Source organism: Plodia interpunctella, chromosome 15 (assembly GCF_027563975.2).
Source record: "Plodia interpunctella isolate USDA-ARS_2022_Savannah chromosome 15, ilPloInte3.2, whole genome shotgun sequence".
Taxonomy (NCBI): Eukaryota; Metazoa; Arthropoda; class Insecta; order Lepidoptera; family Pyralidae; genus Plodia; species Plodia interpunctella.
The window spans coordinates 5,648,511-5,672,333 of NC_071308.1; the positions used below are offsets into that span (position 1 = coordinate 5,648,511).

General features: G+C 36.2%; 1 protein-coding gene and 1 long non-coding RNA gene across 4 annotated transcripts in view; one reads left to right on the top strand and one right to left on the bottom strand.

Annotated features, from left to right (window-relative positions):
* The window catches only part of Su(Tpl) (Suppressor of Triplolethal), a 50,013-nt gene that overhangs the window by 13,911 nt on the left and 12,279 nt on the right, over window positions 1-23,823 (top strand). For 2 of the 3 annotated variants that reach the window (XM_053756195.2, XM_053756196.2), the window contains exons 3-10: window positions 13,020-13,115; window positions 15,481-15,632; window positions 16,027-16,191; window positions 16,824-16,988; window positions 20,141-20,211; window positions 20,286-20,442; window positions 22,350-22,576; window positions 23,650-23,766. In XM_053756195.2, the coding sequence (XP_053612170.1) occupies window positions 13,020-13,115; window positions 15,481-15,632; window positions 16,027-16,191; window positions 16,824-16,988; window positions 20,141-20,211; window positions 20,286-20,442; window positions 22,350-22,576; window positions 23,650-23,766 (1,150 nt within the window). The remainder of the gene's footprint in view (window positions 1-13,019; window positions 13,116-15,480; window positions 15,633-16,026; window positions 16,192-16,823; window positions 16,989-20,140; window positions 20,212-20,285; window positions 20,443-22,349; window positions 22,577-23,649; window positions 23,767-23,823) is intronic. The other variant, XM_053756197.2, reaches the window with a different exon arrangement.
* On the bottom strand, window positions 9,896-11,079 carry LOC128676193 (uncharacterized). Its single transcript, XR_008405373.2, has 2 exons — window positions 10,102-11,079; window positions 9,896-10,026 (listed from the first exon to the last, which is right to left on the bottom strand). It is a non-coding gene; the product is annotated as an uncharacterized LOC128676193 (long non-coding RNA).

Sequence of the window (23,823 nt, forward strand, 5' to 3'; positions counted from 1 at the left end):
ACATTTGATTCATTACATTACGTCACAAGTGTTGGTTTGTAACGATTTTTGGTACGATGTGGTGCTCTAACTCGGCCAGCATTCAATCGTAAGAACCCACGGTAAATCTTACAACTTGTTTAGTTATTGTTGGCGATCCTTAAGATTATCGAAGGCAGCCATCTTCGAACAAAGCAATGTGTTACACAAGCCTGCTTGTACATAACAGAGAGTTGAATCTAACTAGGCAATATGTAGGTACTTAGCCAGTGAAATGCATCTAAAAGACTTGAGTTTTTTACACTTTTATTGTTATTCAATTGAACTTACTAATTACGCGGATATTTTAATGCACCGATTTCACGGAAGACATAAGAAACTAACGGAATAAATAATTCGACCATGAAAATATTTTTCAAAATTGTACGTTCCAAAGTCAGCTAAAATAACCAGCTAGCCATGTGAATTATTTAAATATGAATAATAATGTTAACGTATACCTCATATATGACTCTGTCCATAGATAAAAACCACGAAATTCTATTGGATGCATTAGGACGACTTGTAAACAGATAGAGAGCACCGAAATCGCCTTTTTACGATAGTGTTGATAGTGATGAAGATAGAAATTTGTGTTGCTACGTAATCGTTGTTTCGTTGGTCCCGTCTGTTTTTGCGGCCTAAACTCATTGCGCATTGACGTCATACACTCAATGCGTCTCGGTTTACATAAAATAATTTCAATATTAATTGTTTACTTACCTATTAGCATTGGAATAATTTTTACGTTATTTGAATTGTACTTGGATCTATATTTATTAAACTCAAAGTTATTTTGACCCACTTCCTCCCGATAGACCTGATACTTTGCATAAGCATCGGTAGACATCGCAACTTTATTGTGTACCAGTATCTGATCTGCTGAGTTGGATTCGCTTTTACAATGCTACTGGATTTGACCGTGCAGTGATGAAATGTTATTTAAAATTTAAAAATGTCTATAATTTTAAAAGTTTAAAATGTACATCTTGTTTCCATGGATTATTATATTCGTATATATATATATATATATATATATATATATATATATATATATATATATTAGTTTTATAAATTGATAATAAACCAACCGGAACAAATCTGGAAGAGCCTTAAACAACTGTAAGGCCAGTAACTTGAGTTGCATTGGCCATGAGGTCAATGTTAGACGTTCGTTTGATATCTCCAGAAGATATCAAAATCGAGCCTCAGCCTCTAGGCCGCCTTGTTCTGGGTGTGTTAATGACATATCTTTACATGGTTGGAGAATCTTTTATGTACAATTTGATTATTTCATTAACTCTTTCCTTTTTTCTACACATCACACTGCGAAAACAGTAGTCTATCTATTGTGTTGTTAATTCTAGTTATTTAGTCTATTCTAGTTGTTTCGCTCTTATAACTTTGATTGCACAATTTAAATAAGGAAAATTATGTATTGAAGAAATCTTTAACTTGTCATTATTTTATTGTCATAGTTCAGCGGCGCTAGTGTCTTTGTCAAACGCAATGAATTTTCTATGAACACTGATACCGCTGCTCGCTGTTTACTCTCGAGTAGGGTGCCGAGAGCGATACGGCAGAACGGTTCTGATTTCCTCGTGGTAATTGCTGAAGTATGCGGACGGCGGTGTCGTCTTATTGGGGCTGCGGCCGTACGTGCGCGTTGTTCACTTTCACTTCACAACGCGTGCAGTAGCCGCCGGCCGACTGGACAACGCTTCAACGAGATTGAGGCCGCATAACGCCTTTACTCATTCGATATCCGAAAAATCGATTCCACATATACACCCAAAACTAACTTGTTTGCATCACGCAATAAACTTCCTAAAATATTTTCCTTCTCCTCCTTAAACATTGTTACGCAAAAACTTTCCACTCAGCATGCGGTCATTCCGTTAAATGTGTATTTGGATAACTAGCTACAAGTCTTATTTTTAGTGCTTAACTTGACTTAATCATGCCTGCGAGCATGTGTCAGGTACATTCATATCAAATTACCATAATTAGTAAGTTGTGATATCTACTCAGTGTATATTATAATGGAGGTCGCTGTTTTCAAGTTGATAACGTGTAGTCGGCCCTCATTTGTTGATATTGTAGTTTAACCGGAGGTCGGATTGCACCTAACTAGCACTCGGTTCTACATCACCTTCAGTCACTATTCAGAACTACGTCTAATCATTATAGAGTTTATTCTCAAGCTTTCACTTTTCTACTTCAAGCTACCTATCCAATTAACATTCGTCTCACATACTTATTATTTCTATCATCACATTATAGGTCTTTCCAGTTACCTTAAATAAAATTAATAGAAGCAATTTGAACAAACGACCTTTGCGCAAGCGCCATTCGACCATTAAGGACACTGTTGTGACCATTACAACAGCTTCGATCGCTGCTTGCTTTTGTTGAGGGTTTTCTGTATTAAATCCTTAAAGTGCTGTGTCATTATAAGGCCTGTCTTTGAATTATTAAAAAATGACTTATGAGCTGCTGCAATTATTATTTGATTCTTCTTCATAGTCGTATTCCTCATGGCTGAGGGTCGTAGTTATTACGTGGAAAGAAACACACACAACAACTTTCCTGGCATTATTAATGGAGTGGTTTGCCATTGCCTTCTCCATTTCACACACAAGTTAATAAGAATCAACCAGTATGCAGGTTTCCTCACGGTGTTTTCCATCACCGGAAGTGATGGTCGATGAGAATGAGTCGTAGGATTCGAACCTGGGGCCTTTCGATCCACGGGCGCCCCCTTGACCATTACACCACCACCGCTTCTTTGATTACCGCATTATTTGATAATATTATTATTATTTATTTATTACTATGTTTTTGGTTCATATCTTTTTTCATTTCGCAAGAGCAATACTACACACTTAATCGGAAATTACTGTATTCTGAACCTATTCAGACTCACATATATTAAAAAATGTATGATTTTGATTAGATAATTTCTTACCAAGGTCAAAATTTGTTTAAGATTGTTACGAACTGAATTAAATGTGCACACAGGGCAACACCGTTCTCTCTGATGACTGAGAGACAACGTTTTACAGGTCTTCATCAGTTACTGAATTCTTGTAATAGGTTGTGGTTTACTAGATGGTTAACTAGATTATGGTAGTGCTACCATAATTCAAATGTACAAGTTTTATTCTAAACGCAGTTGTATTAATGGTGTTTTTCCTTTAACGCAGGGAAAGTTGACGAGTGTGCTGGGCGTGTGTCCATGTCTGCAGTGCAGACTCTGTACATCTAACATATTCTAATAACTAAGCGAAGCCAGTAATGTACTAAACCCAAATGAAACTTTGTAATGTACTGAACAAAGTAATGGTGTTGTCTTCGTAGAAGTGTAGATTTTTCCGTATTAATTTCTTGAATTATTATGATAACAATTGTCTTTAATTCTAAATAATAGTATATTTCTTTTGGTTCTAGTAGCACCACAGAGAACCTTTTAATTGTTAAATATGCTTATATTGTTGGGCACATATTTTCTGAATCCGGAGTGGAGTCAAGTATTGCCTAATTTCAAAAATTCGCGGATCCCGTCATCGCCCTTATATCATTTTAAGTCTCATAAAACAGTGCCATGTTTGGCAACGAATGAGATCATTCCATGCAATCAACCGTGCAATGTCACATTATTGTCGAGAGAGTATCTGTGACCTGCTGATAAAAAGGATCATTATGTTTTTGTTTGAGTCAATTTACAAGATAAAGAGAAAACTTATAAGGTAACTTATGTTGGTTATATTCCATGAATCTTTCTAATTAACTTCAGAAATAAAATACGTTTAGACTTGTTGTGTATAGTCTGATCTTTCTTTATATGCCAATATCCGGGTCTATGTGCGCACTTTTGACATAAAGTATGGTACATAAGCACTGCTGGCTTACATTACGAAAGCTCGCGGCGGAGCCGATAATAAATTGTACCTGGCTGACTTACGTAACTTAGGTAAAAGTTACCACTCGCTGGCAGTTCTATTATGCACTTCATCACTACGTAGCTCGGACAATTGAATCTCACTGCTCAGAGACGTCCAGCAGGGTCTCAAAACGAACTTGACATCGGAAAAATCGAATAATTGTATCAAATCGGACATCGTACACATCGAAAATTTAACTGCACGTATTGCATGCGGCCTTCACCTCGAAACCTATTTAGTTTGAATAAGACATTTCCAAATGTGTCTAACGTTACCTAAGACTAATGATACACTCTTTTTCTTTAAGTAAATTATTTTTTAAAACTCATTATAGTAAAGTAACAAAGGTAGTTACTAAAAGCTAAAATATTTATTATTTCCAAGTCACGTGTCTGTTGTTTGCGTAACTACTTCTATCCTCTGATTCACTTCTTCTAAAATCTTATTCAAGTTTCAAACAAGTATGCGTAGCACAAACAGGCCAGGACACTTCCAAGAATATCCAAGAAGACCCGGAATTATCTCTGATTCTTTATTGGCCCAAAATTGCTTTGGGCTTTTCGGTGCGTCTGTTATATCTGTTATACAACAAATCTTATTGGCTGAACCACAGAATAATAGTCTCAACTACAAACAGTTACCTGGTATCCTGGCACCCATAAGATGCCTGCGCAAATTCACAGGTTAAAAAAAATATCAAAGTCCAACTGTCATGTATTATTCATGTTAACTGTGTGACATTTCGGAAATTTTACTAATTGCGTACCGTATGAAAAATTATACAGTCATCAATTTGATGTCGTGATACTGTTACCTGGTAAATCTCTCTTAAAACAAGATAATATGTAAAGAAAAACATTTTAGAAAAAGTATGATTGCAGCATATCTATTTCTTTTATCAATGATTGCAGCCAAGACATTTGGTCCCCATTTTGTTAATTTATAATGGTTATAGAATGCCAAATTTAAGAAACATTTACTACTAAAACTGCAACATTTTTTTAAACATTGTCATTGTTATTTTTTATTTCATTTTGGTATTTTCTTCGTTAAGTGTTTATTAACGAAAGTCTCTGGCATCATTTAGCGTAGTACATATCTTCAAAGTGAACGGTTTTATGTTTGTCGAGAGTGAAATTTGATAACCTGCCGCAAATTTGACATAGTAAATCGAGTTACATTGATGATATCGTTGTATGTTGTAAAAGATATTGTTTTTACCATTTTGTTTTTTTTTTTCTATATATTAATAAATTTGTTCGGTAGTTGTTTTATTAAAAAATATAATAAAAATCTAATTCAGTTGTAATTGTGAGTAACAATACAAAATATGTCGCCTACTTCTGATCAATTATTCAATATGTTAATTGTGGATCAACACAAGTTGGTATAAGTACATTTATATAGTTCGCTACGTCCTACCACTAGGGTTAACATTGTTTTTGATAATTTAAGTTTGTTATTGTAATAATGATAAGTAATACAAAAATGTCCCGAAATTAAATTTCCGTATGTTGCTGCAGCACCAGCAACATACGGTAGAAAAATAACTATGTACAGTACATATATGTATACTGCAAAGAGCTTACATACTAGAGATTCATAGTGTTGACTTCCTCACTACCCTAGCCATTAAATTAGCCCTAAAGCTTAATTGACAATGATATTTTCTCCCAGTCCCAAGTCCAGGTCCTAGTTTGGTACTCGTGTATCGTGATCGTGAGTTTGTATACCAATCTGACTCCTATAATCGTAATTTTCAACTTGCTTCCGCTAAAGGAAATAATCGTGGGGAAACTTGCACACTGGTAGACTCTTATTTTCACTAGTGTGTATGCGTATGTTGCCACTAGATAACGGCAGTAAGGCCACGACCGTTGGATTTAAGCTTCTTGAAATCTCGACATCAGTGTTAGCAATGTCACATTCAATAAAAGTTACATATCCGTTTTTTTTTTTTCATTTCTGATTGGTTACTTTGTACAGTTTCTGTTTATATTGACTAAGAATCATGACTTGGATAATTAATTTTGCCCTTGGTATCTTACAATAAGCCAAGTCTCGACGGATTGATCAAACTGCTTGTTACATTCAAGGTTGGTTTGTGGACTAGCGGTTTTACTTATTCGTGTTTTACAAAGGTTCTCCCCTCATTCCATTGTTCTTCAGTTTCAACAACTCTAAATGAGTTTGTTAAAAGGTCTGTTATCATCTAGATATATTTATTCATTCGATTGGGAGATTTAAAAAGTACTTAATCGTATTCATATTAATTTGCTTCATTATATGATTTTGACATTTAAAACAATCTTTATTCATACCTATCTAGTCATATAATAATATCCGCTTGGAAACAATAATGCGGCGCACCTACACCATACCGCTACACGTTGGCATATTGAATCCAGGCAACTGAGAATGGTTTCGCAGTCAATTTGCCTGCTTTATTGTGTGTGTTGTCAGTCTCTGTTTGCCGTTGCCAGTCGAATTTCCGATACGAAGGTATCTTTGTTGCCACATAAACACCCTATTTTATTGAATCCCAGGCCGATCGATATACCTTGTAGCTCAATCTTGAGATTCAAATTGGATTTTCTATGAAATATTTTTGTATATAGTTCTTGGTATTGGCGTTGATTAATAAAAAAATTCATTCTTACATTGTTAATATTAATCTTGTGATGTCTAACAGTTAAAGCTTTTGTTATAGTTCTAGATTGATACTTCATGTTCCCATAATAAATACTGGCTGCTGTTATTGTTACTACAACTCAATCTGTAACCTGGCCATTGTTATACTAAATAAACAATGATCTTATTAAGTGAAATCTTCCACTATTGGGACGAAAAAAGTATAAGCCTATGACCTCAATAGCGAAATAGTTGGGCCCATAAATTATGATTTCCTTTTAGTAATTGCGTTGATACTAGACGTAATATAAACCCGTAGCGAGGGAGGCGTGGCTGGCGTCACGTCGCGTCGGCGCCGTGTCTACGCCACTTGATTGTTTTGGAACCAGCATTCATGACCCATCTTCTCCCACTCACAACCCAATAAACGAGAAACAGTTTCACATTCTCGCTTCTAATTTGCCACTTTTCTAACGAGACACCAGATTCGCAAATTTTCTCGTCTTAAAAAAAAAATACTATGATCTCAGCAGTTTTTATTTGATTCGTTAACTGTTTTTTTTATTCTTTTGTTCCTATTATAGGAACAAAAGTATCAAAAAAAACCTTTGCGGGTAGTTGTGGAAATTATAAATTTTCGAGTTTAATTATCACCTCAATTATTCGTTTCAGCACCATTAATTTCTGGGTTTGCTGAGTATTCCGTTCTGACTTGATAATGAATTTATGCGTCTTCCCCGATGTGAGCGCGAGCGTGATCTTCAACAAAAATTCCACGGATCCGATCTCGACTCTCGAACGCATGTTTCGCACCTTGATCTAAATACTTGCGACATTGTCTACTCGTGGCGTTTTATTGTGTCTCTTAATCAGTGTAGCTTCATTGAAAAGCTATGTTACCAAACAGCAGATAATGTACCTATATTATACACTTATTATACTGTATGCACTTACATTTTGTAGTTGTAATATTTTCCTTAAAATAAGAATACACATCCTCCATGAAATGGACATATGTTTTCACGACGGGGATTTCCCGTTCTCATCCAAGAACCGTATTTCTTCATATAACCCCTTTTCCAGAGCACAGAGCCCTCAGGGTAATAACCTTGGTCCTTCCGGATCTCTATGCCTTTTTGATACTGGCCTCTCATCTCATCATACATGTTGCTATGTCATGAAGGATTTCAAAGATGTGATACTGAAAACAATAAGTATTCTTTTGGAAACTATCCATTTTATGCCAAGTTTGATGCGACTTGTTTCTTTATGTAGTCTAAATAACATCATCGCTGGGATTTGTTATAACGTTTCATTGGCTGTTAAAAGAATCTATGGTCAGTAAACGGATATTGATTGTGTTATTTTTATTGCATTGCATCTTTACTATTTATGATCATTTTATTTAATGTGTGCACGTAACAATTGCATTGTAATTGGCTGGTTAGTATAGTAAAAGTGAGGAGTGAATGCATAACGTTGATGATGTTATAGTCTGTTATTATGATCAATGTTAGGCTTTGTTTTTGCGAACATCTAATACTTACCATAATTTAAAGTGTCATTCCATGCCATCATGCCTACTATTAAATTCTGTTGGTGGCGATGATGTTAAAGAGAAATTGATAATATATCAGCAACGATTGTCAGTTCATACTTGCTCAATAATGAGAAATTTCAATGTATTTCACGTTGCATCTATAGGTGTGACTGGAGTACAAGTTACGCAAATAATTCACGTGATCTGTTAGTGTTTATAAGCAAAGTATGTATCGATTGAACTCCTATCGGGCGTTGGGTAACCGTTGGAAAGAGCTTCGTTACGTAGAAGTTTCGATACAGCCTCGCAATGTAAGGCCGTAGTTGCCGTCACGTCGTCGGTGAGAGGCGCCCCTCCTCCTGCCTGGCGGAAGGTCGCGAACGGCCGCCACGAAGGAGAACGGCACCAGAATGGATCCTTGCAGTGACCCACCCGACACCTACTCGCCTTACTAACAATGCAACTTCATTTGTTTCACAATTTTTAAAATGCCAACTCTACATATATTTCATTCAAATAATGCTAAACGAAAGAACGGAAGGATAGACAATACGTATATCTGACGTATGACGTATGTGCCTTATCATAGGAAGCGATAACATTTCACGTTCAGGTGGGTTGAATTTAGCAATCTAATCATTTAAACAGCAAAGAATAATTAACATAGTTCATTCACCGAAGAAAGACTTGACAAATAACATTTAAGTTGACAAAGCATTTAACAACTGTAGCGACCGAAGTTTTGCAAGCATATCAAAACCAGGTTTGCTAACTAATAGAAACTTGCATTGCCTGCACTTAATTACTCGATTAGATCGTACTGCTAGTAGTTTTCCGTAGTTCAGTTACTTTACAAAAGTGTAATCGTTCGTAGAAATTAAAGACCAGGTTTACTAGTTTGCTAAAGTTGCATTGACCAATAGGAAGGCAGCGGCCAAGAGAAAGAACGGCTCAAAATGGTGGCATTTGAAGTGGTATCTATTAGCAACAAAGCGTGAGACATGAATACTGTTTTTTTACGTGTACTAACAAATAATTAAATGAATCGTGTTACCTCACCGTTGTGGACGATTGCGACAAGAGCCGCATCGTCCATTAGAAAGTCGGCGAATATGCAAATAGTATCATAGAAACCTCACGAATAACTGGCCACTCACTTCGCCTTCGTCTTTAAATGTGTCTACGATGAAAGTGACTATTACCGTTAGTAAATTGTGTTAGAACAATTTCTTCCGTAGACGCATTGGCAAACCCACGAATTTGTTCTCGAGTGTGCGTTAACATTTCAAGTTTCTTACATTATGATGTGTCTTTTATACAACACATTGTTTATCAACACGTCTGCTATGTGATCGTTAGCAATAATTTTTCTTAATTTATAACCTTGTTTTTTCCTCACGTTTCCTTATTCTAACTAGGAGAATTTAATTTATTTAATGAGTAATTAACAATAACATCATTCACGCTTAAGTAATTGAGATATACATTAATAAATTAAACAATAATAAGTTTTTTTAAAGAAATTAAACAATAATAAGTATTTCATTTAAAACAGCAGCAGGTGATTAATGTGAATACTACAAAAGATAATTTAGGTTACAAAAAGGAAACATGATATTGAACTATGATACCAACATGATTAAAGAAAATGTAATATCGTAAGAGTTTGCATAACCAAATGTGATAAACAATAATTAATTGGCGCTGTCATAATTAAACCGTGATAATATTATTTGTGGATTCATTAAAGAAAAATAATATCTCTAAAGTTGTGCTTTTATTGTTACTAAAAGTCACCATTATTTTGTTTCTAAAGTATTACCTGCCCTAGATTGATGGCTATATCATTTTGTTTGTTTCGATTTGGAACATTAACCCCTTCTGGATGTCGAACTGTAAACAAAGTAATACAATAATAGTCATTTAACATTATGAAAAAAAAAACAATTTGGTAAGCAATTAACATACTGGCGATCACAACGCGGTCGCGTGTATTTCCCGCTAGTATTCGCTTCGAAGCGATACATTTATTATCGTCGACTGCTTGCTGACGTATGGCAATATCGGAATAAATTTTGTAAAAATGTATTCACGGTTCCTTGTGTTTAAAGTTCATTTTGCTTTAAACGACACGTACCACCTCCGCGATGTTGCGTCAATAAGATATAGCACGTTAATTCGAGGCTGGGGCGCACGATCGCGTTTTGCGTCCGGGTTTGTCCCGACCAATAGTCTGTATTATCAGGGCCGGTAAATCGAACGGTTCTTAGAAACAAATAAGAACTTATTACTTCTACATCACGGATAGCTTGCATATTCAACAGCCTGGACTGCACAGTTAATAAAACCGAGACTACGATGTAGATGTAGTTGTTAGTTGGTATGTATATCTTTCGGTCGAGTGAGCCGAACAGACCGGTTGTGACGGCCTCTCACTTCGCAACTTCGTGTACCGCTTACGGCTGGCTCTGAAATTAGGTAACCAACAAAAGCCACAGTCGCTGCGCACGACCGGCATTGAACAATAAAGAAATCCCTTCCACAAATATAAAATAATGCTGAAAACGTTAATATAGACAGAGATAATGACGTAATAGCCAGATTTACCGTCACAATGCCCTGTTCGAAAATATTATGGAAACCTTTAAATTGAATGGCCTGGCTGGCATTCGAATAATGCCTTGAAAACGGATGAATTTCCTCGTATTTTCCGGACTAACCGAGCAGCGTTGTTCGACCTTCGCTCAAAGACAAACAATGAGAATGTCGACCTTGACATAATACGATCAGCAGATGCATTGGACCAATTACCTATGTAATAAATAGCTAATCATATATTACTGTTAGTGACAAATTTCAAAACAAATCAGATAAAAACAACAGAAAATTCAACAATAAAATAAGCCATGAGAGCGCAGATGGGACGGGCGAAACGGTTGCTCACCGAATGCCGAAGTATTCCATCGCGACGCGCTCTTTATATTGGCCGTTGGTACTGTAGAGAAAGCCGCGCCCCGCGCTCCCTCATACTGCCCGCGAGCTAACTTCATAGCGGGTTTTTTCCTCATTATGGCCATAATTCCATATTATACTTTATGCTCGCCTCAGTGTTTATCAGTCTACGCTCGTGTTCTGAGTTGACCTACGTCACTGCGTTGTGTATATCAACAATATTGACAGGCTTTTTGTTGCCTCGATGTTCTCTATGATTTGTCAGTTTCTCGAGCAAAATACTATTCAACTTGTCAGTTTTCTATTTTTATTCTCTGCTTCATCATTGTCAAGAGACGGTCATGGTAATTTTGAGTAAACGCATCTCAACGATTTTGATCCAGGAACAATAAGTATTATTGTTGATAGAATTATGTATGACCACTGAAGTAAGAATTGTCCTTTGGGAGGAATGAGGAGTTGCGTAACATTATGAGTTTGTTCCGTTCTGAGTATCGGTTAACACGTTAGCGGTGGGACTTGTCGGGTTATTGCTCCATCAGTCTCCGCTTCGCGGCGCACTCTTTAATAGGTTAATTGCCTGGCATTGTGGTGCTGGCACACATCGTCAGCCACGACCTTAAAGCGGCTCGCGGCCACGCATGTAGGTGTGCGCGTCACCAAATGAGACACGTCTGGACGTTCCACTTTTTTCTCTTTCTTATGATTCTGAAAATTGACCCTCATTACTCTGTTGTATGCGTTTATAAGTGACAGATTTGTAAACAAACTTAACTAATCTGTTTGTTTTGCTTTGCTGATTTCTGGCAAACCATTACATATATATCCCTAATGACCTAAATAAACGAAACTATTGATCTAACAATACTCGTAAAAAATATTCGTGTCGTACACTAAAGTTGGTGTGTCATTAAAAATAGTGTACGACGACGGTGAAACCGTGCCGCTCGACATCGCGTTGCCGTAGCTGCGACGACGCTGCCATTCCGAGCGATGAAAGTCATTGCTCACCTCTGTTTTCGCACACGCAATACGCACGCACTCTGCCGTAACGTCATTAATAATACAGGATACCCTATTTGATTACCTTCTATTCGATTATAGGTTTCTTCTGGAATCACACTCAATTTTCCAGAAGCAATCGAGTTAATTCGTAAACACCGCTGACATTTCAGCTATTATTCAATCGGGTAGATGGAGAAACTAGAAATCACGTTTGCCTCAATGTGCCAGGGAGTTTTTGGTCGGTTCATATGAATTGCTTTTATATTATTTATTTACATTATTGGTTGCGTAAATACATCTCGCTGTCCTTTTTTCTTTAGTGACAATGAGGTTGTATTTAAATTCTATTCTAAATTTAATTTTTCCGGTCGATAGTTTTGTTTCACTCGATTTACGTTTTGTTCGCTTTTTTCCAAATATAAATATCAAATAATTATTATAGTTGTATGCCTTAAAATACAAATATTCATAACGTTTCATAATCTCCGCCCTTAAAAATAGCTCTCCATCACGTAATAAAAATGCAATTACAATATAACCTGTGATACATCTGTATTAAACAAATACATAAAAACAGCAATATTATTCATGGAGAATATATCACCATCATGACACTTTATCGTGTGATTGTGGTCACATTAATGTCATCGTTCAATAAAAAGTCACGTGCAGTTATTGGTACATATACATACGATACACAATCTTTGTCTTGTCGTGGTTTGGTCTTATTTCTCAATGTATATGATTTGACTTTAATTATTTATTTATTCTATTTACTAACCTTTATTGCTTTTAGGTCAAAGAATACAAACCAATTGCTAACCTAATGCTAAAACATTTTCTACATGCTAACCATACGAGAAACAGAGAAATAACACAAAATCATATTTTCATTAATATACTTACGTAGTTCTTTGTTTATTTTTCAGAAAATCTCAATTCCGGCATCCAATGGCAATGGCCCATCGGGTGAGACTACTTTCCACTTCAGTGTCAATAGTAATGCAGAAATGGAGGGTCCACAGGTAATATTCTTAGTTATGACGTTTTCATACACACGTAAGATCGCAATTTTCCCATGGGAGTGTACAGTAAAAGCCATTCCTGATGCTATGTGGGCATTAACTTTCGTAACATCTACTACAATAGAATTGTGCCAAGTATATTCTGAATCCTTTAAAACTTAATCTTAAGTCCTTATTACAATTACATTCCAATTTATCCCATCAATTAATATTTTATGATGTGATAATACCAATGCAGCATTATAATTAAGAGAATTTTATAAGGAGCAACACCTACCTGTTTGATCTATTTTAGGTGTCACGTCAGTCACCTTGATTAAATCGAGGCACATCGTGGCGCGGGTGTTATCGTGTAGTTATTTATCATATGCGTGCTTACCCATGCATGTGCCAATCGAATTTGTGGACTGAACTGGACACCTATTGTAAAGAAAAAAATATCTATAAGATTGCATTATTTGTTGTTAAATTGAATATTTATAACTTGAAGAATTTTGATACCCATTAAACATGACTTCATTACAGTGTGGTGTTGATTCAGGTGAACATTATCTTCTTAACGTCAGACAACCAGAACATTATATTAGGCGTTCAATCCAAGCTATATCAACAACTGATTTATACCATTGCTGATCACAACATTGATTTTACGTAATCGCACACTGTTCAATTTGCATAGTATCTGTAGTATCTATTAGTACTGCGAGATTCTTATATGAATTGTGTCACCAGGCAGTATATTTGTTTTTTTTTTTCTGAAAATTAAATAACAAAGCCATCTTAAACAGCGTAAAGAAACCTTCCCTTTTCTACACATCCATGTCAAGCTTTGCTTACATTTCCTTGAGAGTGTTAGTAGGTGTACAAGTATGCGTCACGTCACTGTGACTATTGATTGATTTGATGACAAATAGAATCATTATAATTCTTTTAAATGTTATTATCTAGGTCTTTACCGGTGTTACTATCTTACAGGTAAACCTAATGCTGTCTCGAGTTTCTGTCATTATTTCAGCAAAAAATGGAAATAATAAACGCAGAGTCGGAATGCGGCGCGCGTTGAAAACGTTACTCAATAGCCGTTAGAAAGTACGATTTCAGACACGAAGTATCCGTACTGCATTATAAACATAAGCTGATAAAGCTAGTTTTTGTAGTCCTTGTTCAATAACAATTGCCTTCCAGCTTAAATCTGACTCTCTTCATTCTAAACTTACCTATGGAAATGGAGCTTGTTTGGCTTCTTTCACTGTTTTGTACACTTACATGTTCCATTTACTTTTCATATTTTACTAGCAGGTAGATACATTTGGATTCTCTGGCGATACTGCTTATAACATTATTTTTATTCCAATCAAATTAAACACTGAGCGTACCTTGGCTTGGTGACAATCAAGGTGACTTACTATTCTGAATGCTAATTAAGAGTTTCGCGTATATAGATAAACAAGAAATCGAGATTTCAAGATCCCGTTCTAAAGATCACTCGATATCCTAATAGCTTTCTGGATCGTCTGGACTTTTTTGATTGCACATAAATTGTATACATACAGTCAATTGTTTCCTTTTATTTTGTTTTTCTGTGAGAAAGTTGGTGGTTCCTAAAGTTTTTTATTATTCATTTACTCTAGTAAATAGGTTAATATGTTACTTGAGAATTGTTCATCATAATCTGTGTCATGCCCTTTTCAGCTTAATGTTGAGATCGGCCTTGACATTTTCGTAAAGCCACTTACATGTCCAGTTTCACTCTGCTCCATCTCGTTTAGGGTAGTGAACAATTTCCCGGGCTAAATCGATGGTAACTTACAAATAACGTTTGCGTAGGAAGGCTTTTCACCTTTCAGCTTCCCACGTACGCGTAACAGGCGGTTTTCACTAAGAAAATAAAGTGTTTCCCGACTTGTTTACTTAATAGCTCCCCTCCGGTTATCGTCGGGGATGAAAAGAACAGTGGAGATGCTTACAATATAGAACCGAGCTTTGTGATTATTTTTTTACATCGAATTGTTTTAAATAACATCAATTATGGTAATTTTGTGGTCATTTCGTATGTCTAGTGCGTAATGCCCTGTTCTGTGACGCACTACACTGGGACGTAGTAAAACTTAATCATTTCGAACATTACATACAGTTTTATGGGAAATTGACGCGGATGAACGCTGTTAAATTTTGTACACTAAAGAAGGAATTGTACATTTAAAAAAATCTATCTCTGAAAGAGTAACAAAGATACATTTCGCATTTATAATTGTAGTAGGATAATCATCATCATCATCATCAATAAATTTAAGAACGAGGTTCTTTAGGATCTAAGATGTTATGATCTAAGTAACTATTACTTACTAGTTGTACTTGTTTCCAGGGTTCGTTCGAGTGCGTCAGAGGTGGCGGCCCCAGGCGTTTGGAGTCGTGCGGGCCGCTGCCGAGGAGGATGCGGGTCCAGGCTAATGATGACTCGTATGAGGCGACCAAGGACCGAATGGCGAGGACCGTCGCCGCGGAGCAGAGTAAATGGTCAGTACCATCATCATCCTAACCACAAGCTAACTCCCAAACGTAGACCTCTAGACGTAGAGTGTACCGCGTCACCAAGCCACGAAGTCCGGGGTCAACATAATAAAGCATTGGGAATGTTAATGTTGCCTATCAGCTGTCAAGGTTGAGTTCCATATCCTCGCGTGGATGTCGTACTAGGCAACTAGGGGAAACAGAGCCTAGGCACTGATAGCATTCCTAAAGAGGGTTGACGTCAGGCAGGTGGCAGGATAAAAAAACACAGCCGAATCTTTAAAATTTTAAGGTTTTTTTACGGGCTTCATGGCACAACCCTGAACGCAACATGCACAGATGAGAGAAAAGTTCAAAGCGCAAAAGTTTAACAAATACTATTCAGCGAATGGTTTTCCAGCACCCGCGTGATAAAGCCGAACCAGACGGACATCGGGCGGCGTGTCAAGGTGCGGTCGGCGCTGTACTCAACGGGCCCCGCGCCGCACGCCGAGCCCCGAGACAGGCCCGAGCGGATAGACAGGCCCGAGCGCTCGGAACGAGTAGATAGGGAAAGGATCGACAGGTGATATTTTCTTCTTCTTCGTCTTAATTTCTTCCTTTTAAATTATTAGCAATTTCACTATGACGTAGTCGCATAAGAAATGCATTGCTTGCGCACACCGCTGAGTGCAAATATCCAATCCTAGTTGCTTTGCTCCGTCATACACTCGACTACGTTTTTAACAAATGTCTGAATGAACACTGGAAGTACGGTAGGAAATCTAAATGTACAAAACGTCAGGTTGGGAGGGCAATAGAACAAGTTTACATACACCACTTATCAATTAGCTATAGGCGCAGTGACAGTCATAATGCACTGAACACGTATGCAGTGGGGCTGGTTATATTGCGATTTTGCCGAACGTTTCGATAGTAACCTTGAAGTAAATTCATACATATACTATTGTCATTTCTCTCACAGTCTGACTCTTATTGTCTGACGATACGCGGGGGCGTCATCCAATGGATAGACGATATTTATGCAGAATTCATCGTCTCTATGTAAAGATTGATATACCGGATTCTTCTATATTTCGTCCATGGTAGAAACAGACTAAAAATGACATGTTTTAAGTTATTTAAAGCAAAACATTAATGAAATGAAACTGCCACATAAAAGAACCGTGTACTAATAGTATATTTATCGAATGTCAGGCTGGAAAGGCCGGAGCGGGCGGCGGCGCCCCCCGCGCCCCGGCCGCAGCCTCAGTTGCCGCAACTGCAGCCGCAACTGCAACCGCAACAGCAGCCGCATCCGCTGCAGCATCTGCAGCAGCGGCAGCCGCCTTCTAACCCGGATCTCACTAAACGGTCCATAAAGTGAGTATAGTTTTATTCTTATTGTAAAAAGAAGTCCCACTGTGGCGTCTGTCTTTATGAACGCGATGAAGTCGAAGAATATCGGACGAATTTTTGTACGGTTTTCACCAATAGATAGTGTGATTTCTGAGGAAGGTTTAGGTGTGTAATTTATTATGGTTTTATACGAGTGAAGCCGGAACGGGCCGCATGTTAATATATATAAATGAGTATGGTGACCCGTAAAGTTCGTGCACACCGAATGCTAGTTCAGCACGTGCACAGCAAAATTCTATGGATATTTAACGTGCGTGTACACGCAAGCGCTAGAATTCCAAACAACAGTGCAGCAAAAGAGCTGCATCGGTGTACACGGAACATAGTTGGATAGCTTGCACGGGCGTTCGGTGAAAGAAAACATAAAAACACGCACCAACTATTTTAGCTTTAGCTCGCTAATGTGTTTACGATCACAGGGGCTAGATGGCGTATTAATGCCTACCATTGAAGTTATCTCAGTAAAAATAGTAAAATTCATATCATAGTCAGTTTTAAAGTGATAAGGAAGATCCTTTATTATCCCACGTTCTTATTGTGCGCATTTCCCAGATAGAATACTGTTTTCCACTGCACTTATGACTACGCTAGTTTACAAAGTAATAAATCAAATTAACAACTTCGCTCGTTTAATCATTTGCTTGATTCGTAATTTGTAAAAATAATGGCTAGAAGAATTATTACTACTATAGTCACGCCACATCATTGATATGCCTATATGTATTTGTATACCATAACGATATACCTATAATTTATATGCCATATTTTGAACGTCCGTGCATTTCACATAAAGGTTGTCTGTGAAATGGAAACGAACCCAATGAAAAATATTTACATAGGTACATAATTCATAAAAAGTTTCATGAACTCAAAACAATATTTTTAATATGTTTACATCACACATAGGGCTAGTAGCTGTTGATAATAGATCGCAATCTATGCGTTGTAAACAGTCCACGTCACAACATAAAAAAGGGTACAGGAAAATATTGACAAATTAAGATAATAGACTAAAATAATTAATGTAATAAGACGCGCATGTTTTCATATATATTGATGTGCTCTTAATATATACCTTATTTTAGTTGATGCTTGGTTTTCCTCAGTAGTCAACTTCTGAACTCTGAATCTCATAGCTATAAATCATGTCTGTTTGTCATGCTTTAACGGCTAAACCTTTAGGCCGATTTTGATTAAATTTGGAATAGATATCGTTGTGTGAGAGATCTGTAGTTTTCAGATATAACATAGATAAAGATAATACTTTTTTCTCCTTGTATTTCTTGATGTCAATAACACATAGTAGTGACACGTTCCAGATAGCGAATACGTTAATAGTTACGATTTGATTACGTTTGATTATTTTATATCACGTGTCGTTTCACGTGGCGTGTCATGTTGACATTTGAGATTTCTTTGCATAGAGCTGTTGATTGTTTAATTCGATTTTTATGGTTTATTGACTGATAAAGAATGAAAAAATCAATTTCGATTTGAAACAATATTATTCGTTGAATGTGACCGTTTTATCTTCATATATAAAATTAATCACTATCTGACTCTGAAATTAAAGATGAGACGAAATCGGAAGTGGTCACTAAGACATGGAACTTGGAAATCCCATCGCAGTTTGTATAAAATAAATAATAATAACACACGCCGCGGCGCGGGTCCAGTCGCAGGCAACAGTAATTATGTGTTTATAACTGACTAACCGCACTTACTCCCATGGGAATTCCGTGATAGTCCAGATAAAAGTAATATCAATCACCTGGTAGAATTTATGTTTTTGTTTTAGTTTATTCATTACGAATCAAATTCACAGTTGACAAGTTGGCAAGGCGTACTTCTTGCGGTTATCACTATCAAACGAAACAGTTCGCTAAACTTGGGGATTGCAACCTAATTATTTTTCCTTGCGGAAAAAAAACTTTAGACACATACTACGCAATGTACATTAATTCGCCTCGATATCTGTCTGAGTTCATTAGTCCTTGTAATATCCAGGCATTATATAGGCAAATGGCCAATATAATCAAGGCGCATTGTATGACTACAAAAAAATTATGATTTATTTGGAATTTATACAATTAAAAAGAACCATATAAAACCCACTGTCGATAACTGATGAAATTATCTTTTATCGTCAAGTATTATACTGATTATTAACAAAGCTATCTTTATCATGTCTTTGGGATTTTCACTTAGATAAATCACTTCTATTTTTTGCAACAAAAATTTCGAGAATAATTCGTGATATTCATGTTTTATTATTTGATGGTGAGCAGGGATTTTCATTTTAATATGTTTATGATAAACTAACGGCCCGACCTGGCTTCGCTCGGGTAAAAACATAATGGCAACGCGACCGCAGCGGTAGTAACGCTCTGAGAACCACCCAAATCCCTATTGGTAAAAACCGCATGAAAATTCATGCAGTAGTTTTTGAGTTTATCGCGAACCGTCCGGGAAACCTACGCGGCAGAGGACTATGTTTTATAATATGTAAGGATAAGGACATTTTCTTGTGGACACAAAGCAAACTAAAAGTAAATAATGAAGGTATATTAAAGCTATGGAATCGATGTCAGTGAGGTCAACTATCAAGTCACAAAGCAGGTTGGTCGACAACCGTAAATATTGTGATTTCTATTTATTATTCCACGACTTGCCCGTGTTTGCAATCGAAAGTGATAATTTCGTCACATCGTTATCTATTTAAAACCGCCATGATAAAGCTTTAAAGGAAACATATGCGGCTAACCGCGTCGTCGTTGGGAATTTAGAATTTAATTAATATTATATATGATTATTTGTAACATCAATAATTTGCATAAGAGTTCTGGGTGAAGGGAAAAAACTTATGATACACATACTTGTGATCAATTATCATACCACACACAATACATTCCTTTAAATCATTTATTTAATGACAAACAATAAGTCATAAAATTGCGTTTAATCATAATGATTAAACGCAATTTTACAACTCTCAATTTTACACTCGTTTATTAATGTATCCAGTGGCCATTCATCAATCACAAAACGACCTATTTGGCCTTCACTCATTATTTCTCCCCGAACAATGGCTAACTTTTACTTATTTTCATTTTCAGAGAAAGAGTAATACAATTACTAGCATTGAAACCTTACAAGAAGCCAGAATTGTATGCGAGGCTCAATAGTGGTAAGTAAAACTCGAGACGACCACCATGAAGTATAAATTCTCGAATATTCCATTACACTCTGTCACTTTTTCAGAGGGTATTAAGGAGAGGGAAAGGGGTCTGGTTAGCAAGATCCTGCCTCAAATAAGCACGCTTAAGGACAACTGTTATCATTTACGTAGGCACATATGGAATGACGTCAATGAAGATTGGCCGTTCTATACAGAGGAAGAGAAACGCACGCTCAAGAGGTCAGTATGCCGTTTATAATTTATGTCGTCATCCTTTTTCATTTCATTTTGTTCTTGTTTTCATGTGTAAACTATTTTTTTTAATATACATTTAAAATAGTGTAGTCTCTGTCTACCTCCATGGGAAACGGGTGTGCTAATAATGTATGTACATGTATGTGTGTAAGTTAAAAATGTATGTGATTCTCTGACAAGTATGTTGTTATTTTGTTGGCTCTGGTTTTATTATGTTTTTCCAATTACGTGGAACGAAACGGTAATGATTGCACTGATGAAATAATTCAAACATTTAATTACGAGGATTTTCCCTTTGACTCATGCATCTTGACCCTGTAGTAACAACAGCTGTGTGGAGGGAGGAAAACAGATTGCGAGTGATTAAGCAATAGTTTATGAAAGATCAGATGTATTAGGAGTGAACATAACTTGTAGCTGGAACACACAATGAGTTCAAACAATTTTTAGAGTTCCGTACCTCAAAAGGTAAGAGAACCACTACCACGTAATCCTAATCGTTAGTTTACTACGCCTGTCTTACAGCACATGTTAAGGAATAAGTCTAAACCATTAATTGTTTATACATATGAAAAAGGTTAGTTTTCCGGAACCTTTAGCTTTAGTTTATTAGTTTAGGTGATGTGTGATGATGTGATATTGATGTTATTTATAATTTATAAATAAAATAGAACAACCCACAAAGATAGATAATATCTTTTATCTACACTATACCTTTGTTTGATGACACAGTTTCACCTTTTGTTCGCAAAATACTTTCCCAAATCGATGGTCAACTTTCCTCATTGACGTATCGAAATGTCTGTCTTTGAATTATTCATCAGCGCGTAATGAGTTTGTGAATTTCGCTTACATAACTGTGAATACATACTGCTTTGGCACCATTACATAAATGATAATATAATATAGCTAAATGTAATTGGATTCCTTTTACTTTTATACCCAGTACAGAATGTAATACGTCATACATTCATCCGTATCCGTAGCATCGATAAGTCATCATAATATCAAAGATACATTACATATAGCATGGAATGTGTTTCTCCTCCTGCGCAGATTGTAAAAGTAGATCAAGGGAATGGGCTATAAACTGATCCAAACTTAGCACTTAGTAGTCTGTGTAATTGCTAACTAATTTCCGTATAAATTCTATCAAATAGCTTTAAAGGAAAAGCCATTACATAAAGGAAATAAATGTTCTTAATAAAGTACTTATAGTATCTCGAACACAGTAAAATGCTATAGTGATTTAGTGCTTGCTTGCTTACGTTTAGAAATCTGAAGGATAGTGTTTACAAGTTGACCTCGAGAAAGCGACAGTCACTTCTTGTGTAATTTGATTTGATATTATTGCAACAGTACATTCAATAGAGCACTTCCGAACCTAACAAAATTGTTAGACTTTAGTACTGCTTACTTTGTAGTATACAAAAAATATATAATTACAAAAGTACATTGTCATGCTTAATTGTTATATTCAGTAGATTTATTTATTTTATAATTATCATTTTTATCGCTTAGTTTGAAATAGCTTTGATTATACTCAAAAGGCTTTCTTTGTCATATTAATTTGAACCTAATTGCTCAATACATATATGTATACATACATATATGTCGTTGTATTACTAATTTTGAAGCAGAGAAATATTCCACTGATTCAGCTGAAATTGTTTTATACACATGGTACACATATTTAGTTTGTATGTCTATGCATTATTATGGTGCACCCAGGATCGGCTCCCGACGATCAACGGTTAATGGCACGGTTGAATAAATAAAAATAAATACACAGGGACAAATCACAAATATACAGCTCCAAAATCTCTTTGAACTAAATGAAAGCTTGTGTCAAAAATGAAATTATTGGTAAATGAATATTTGTCATAATGTAGGCGGAAACCTCAAAATCTAACGCCACCGTTAAGCAGCGACTCTGCGCACTCGCTGTCGCCGCGCGCGTCGCCGGGCGGCAAGCGGGCGGCGGCGGGCGCGGACGAGCTGCCGGCCAAGAAGCAGCGCATCTCGCACTACCGCCGGCCCTCGCCGCCCTCCTCGGGCTACGCCACCACCTCCTCCGGCGAGCGCCACGCCTCCGACAATGAGGACGACCGGACCACAGGTGATTTCACTTTTTTTTATTGATAACCTAGTGCGTTTGACCTTGAAGCGAAGTTATCTAGGGTGCTACGCAATATAAAAAAATGTCTATTAACTCTTTTTCTTGAAATTTTCTAAATTGTATGATTGGAGGAATTTCGATGAAAATTAAAGACGTTTTAAATAGAAATTTGTATTGAGCGTATAGTAAAATTAAAATGAATCTCTTCTGTCTGATTTTTGTCCGTATGTCACACTTTCGGTGCTAAACTGTAAAGCTGATGAGTTCAAAAATATAAATAGGCAAAATGTCAAAACAATTTGCGGTGTGTCCTTAGAAGATCACTGATTCCAATGATCTTTCAATTTGTATTTACCCAATATGTTATTCGGTTTACCCAATATTGAATAACAATTCATATCTTCATACGTGCTTATGATAAAAACCTTTTCAACTAGTTTCGATCGTCTCGCTTATTACTACAAGCGTTAACTCATTAAAAAACAAATTATGAACAATTTATAGTAACTATAAATTGAGGAAGTAATACTTACCCTAATGAACTACTTCTGTTGAAATCCCTACTAGTATACTAAGCGATTATTATCTATTATTACAATACTATAATGAATGACAAACATGATGTCGAGATTCAGCTATGTTTAAATGACCGCCTGGGTCATGAAAACATAGCTGAATCTCCAAGAAATCAAAATTTTAGGACTTAAGAGAGGAAAGTCCAAAATAGTTTCAGAGACAGAGATAGAAGAGAATATATCGAAGGTTCAAGAGTTGGAAATAAATAAACCATTCAACTTATATTAGTATTCAATATAATTCAAATTATCCTATCAAAGTTAATTTATTATATATATATATATATATATATATATATATATATATATAATTTTAGTTCTTATTTTAGTTCCTTGTGGTTATCTGTTTGCTTGTTAAGAAAACAAATAATTATCATTATTTCATGACACGTTTTAATTAATAATTGGATGGCCGTTGTAAAATATAAATTGGGCTGTAGCAACCAAATAAAACATTTTTTTTGTAAGTATTTAGAACACGAAGTATTTTGTCTGCAGTGAAAAAGGACAATGGCTACACGCTCAACTTTACTACTGTGAAGGAAATCTGCGCCAGTCCTGTTAAAGCGAACGGTTTTAGAAATAGTCCCCCAGTAGAGCAAACTAATATCACAGGTATTTTTCTTTTTTGTTTATCATTTTATTTCATTCTCATATTTTATTTCATTAAAT